The 2718-nt window shown below is 49.6% G+C and overlaps 1 protein-coding gene across 1 annotated transcript in view; it reads left to right on the top strand.

Annotated features, from left to right (window-relative positions):
- The window catches only part of LOC103807008 (discoidin domain-containing receptor 2-like), a 32301-nt gene that overhangs the window by 23141 nt on the left and 6442 nt on the right, over nt 1-2718 (top strand). The window contains exons 12-13 of the mRNA XM_009079729.1: nt 1820-1941; nt 2302-2499. Coding sequence (XP_009077977.1) covers nt 1820-1941; nt 2302-2499 — 320 coding nt within the window. The remainder of the gene's footprint in view (nt 1-1819; nt 1942-2301; nt 2500-2718) is intronic.

Genomic DNA, 2718 nt, shown 5'->3' with positions numbered 1-2718 from the left:
TCCCTCACCTTTGCAGATGTGTCTCACCACATTCTGCTGTTCCTTCTCACTTCCTTAGTTGCTACCAACCTGGTCACCATCCTGTGCTCTGCTCCACTGCCCTGGCTGAGTGTGCTGTCTTGCTTTTAGAAACATGGCTCAGTGCTTCTTTAACCTTTCCAGAGCTTCCTTTGTCTTTTTTTCTTCCTTGCTCCTAGCCATCACCTCTCTGGACTCAGTGGCACATCACCTGCACTCAGGATACCTGTGCTTAGTGCTGTGGCTCTCTTCCCTGCTCCAGGTCGCATGGCTGTACTGTCACCACAGCAGATTCATTCTCTGTGGAGCTGCAGCAATATCCTTGTGCTTTTGTTCCTGTTCTGCAGGTTTGTCCCATTTTCTGGGCTATCTCCTCTTTCTCCTCACCATGTTTGTCACAGGTTCTTGCTGCTTTCTTCATACAAAATTCATTACACTCCCATTACGTTCCCTTCACTGCTGCAAGTCTGACTGACACATCCAGTCTGCTCTCCTCCTCCAGTCCCTTTTCCTAGCCACACACTCAGGTCTGTCTGCTTTCCCCACCCAGTGCTCCATTTGGATCGGTACTCTGGTAACTTCTCAAGCAAGTGTCTTGTCACCCCTTCTCAGACCACCCTGGCAGTAATTTTATGGCTTTACTTGCTAATTTGTTGGAAGAAATTTGGGACTATGTGTAGTCATCAGTATTCATCACTGTGTATGTGCACAGGTGAGGTCATCACATTACAGACACACTTTTCTCCTCTGGCTGTAGTTCCTGGATGCTCCTCAGTCAAGGCTGAGCAGCGACTCAAGGTTGCAGGACAGTCCTGCTCTGTTGTTGTGCTGTGCTGTACGTGCCAGCCCTGCTGCAGCTGAGCTGTTTGCCTTCACTGGCAGAGCCTGCTCTGTTGTTGTGCTGTGCTGTACATGCCAGCCCTGCTGCAGCTGAGCTGTTCACCTTCACTGGCAGAACAGAGCAAACACCTCCAGGCTTGGGGGCCGAACCATCTACCTTCACTGCTGCAAGTCTGACTGACACATCCAGTCTGCTCTCCTCCTCCAGTCCCTTTTCCTAGCCACACACTCAGGTCTGTCTGCTTTCCCCACCCAGTGCTCCATTTGGATCGGTACTCTGGTAACTTCTCAAGCAAGTGTCTTGTCACCCCTTCTCAGACCACCCTGGCAGTAATTTTATGGCTTTACTTGTTAATTTGTTGGAAGAAATTTGGGACTATGTGTAGTCATCAGTATTCATCACTGTGTATGTGCACAGGTGAGGTCATCACATTACAGACACACTTTTCTCCTCTGGCTGTAGCTCCTGGATGCTCCTCAGTCAAGGCTGAGCAGCGACTCAAGGTTGCAGGACAGTCCTGCTCTGTTGTTGTGCTGTGCTGTACGTGCCAGCCCTGCTGCAGCTGAGCTGTTTGCCTTCACTGGCAGAGCAGAGCAAACACCTCCAGGCTTGGGGGCCTTTCTGAACCATCTCCAGTGTGTCCTGGATGAACTGGACTGCCTCAGTGCCCTGCTGCATCAGTCTGCTCATGCGTGGTGAATTCAGTGCACTGGAGACACATCCAGCTGCAATTCCTGTACATTTCTGCCTCATGTATGGACATACATTGTCCAGGATCTAGAGCCAACCCATGGGTTATTTCTGATTTCCACTTCTGATCAGAACTGTCACCTTCCTTAGATCATTCACTTGGTCATTCTGCCAGCAGTGACCAAACCAGTGACCTCACTGTGATTTTGTTTTCCTCTGGCTTTCTGCCTGTTCATGCTCTTATAGCTGCCTCTGCCTTCTGCCCTGCAGGTGCACCTTTGTGAAGCTGATGGCCTGCTGGAATTCCTGGGAGTCTCTTCCTCAGAATTCACTCACCAGCCAGTCCTTGTAGCAGTGAAAATGCTGAGATCAGATGTCAACAAAACAGCCAGGTAAGTGGATCCACAGTGCTGACCAGCTGGGAAGGAAAGCAAATCCTCTCCAACAGCAGCTGCACACAGGTTAACCCTGGGGACTTTTGTGACACTGTCATGTCTCTGGTGTGTTCATGGAAGGAACAGGACACAGCAGGGAGAGGGGGTTAGGGATAACTGTGATGTTGAACTGAAGTGCTGTGTTAATCCTGTTTCCTCTGGAAAGGGTCAGTGTGGAACACTAGCACAGCACCAATGTTCACACTTGCTGTGTGCAGAAGCATAAATGACTCTGCACTGAGCTTTTCTCACATGCCACTTCTGCTTTGTGAGACAGAGGAATAGTTTAGGATTCAAACATGTTTTCTCTTTTCCCAGAAATGATTTCCTGAAGGAGATCAAGATCATGTCACGGCTGAAGAACCCAAATATCATCCGGCTCCTGGGGGTGTGTGTGCGTGATGACCCTCTGTGCATGATAACAGAGTACATGGAGAATGGAGACCTCAACCAGTTCCTGTCACAGAGGGAGATCTACAGCAAATTTGCCATTTCAAACAATATTCCCTGTGTCAGGTAAGAGGAACTGCCTGTCTTTGCTACCAGTCTCACTGTGCAGGCAGTGACCTTCCTCCAGCCTGGCTGTTGCCACAGTACATGGACAGTAGTCCTGCTCTCCATGGGAGATTGTTCTGGAGGTTCCCCTCAGGTGTTCCTGACTGCAGGATGGTCACGGTGACCATCTCAGATGTATTGTCTGTCTGTTTATGTTAGTGGGTTTGCATCAAGTATTTT

Source organism: Acanthisitta chloris, unplaced genomic scaffold (genome assembly GCF_000695815.1).
Source record: "Acanthisitta chloris isolate BGI_N310 unplaced genomic scaffold, ASM69581v1 scaffold1240, whole genome shotgun sequence".
Taxonomy (NCBI): domain Eukaryota; kingdom Metazoa; phylum Chordata; class Aves; order Passeriformes; family Acanthisittidae; genus Acanthisitta; species Acanthisitta chloris.
The sequence above is the reverse complement of the archived record's forward strand: the minus strand, read 5'-3'. Positions and strand labels throughout refer to the sequence as shown.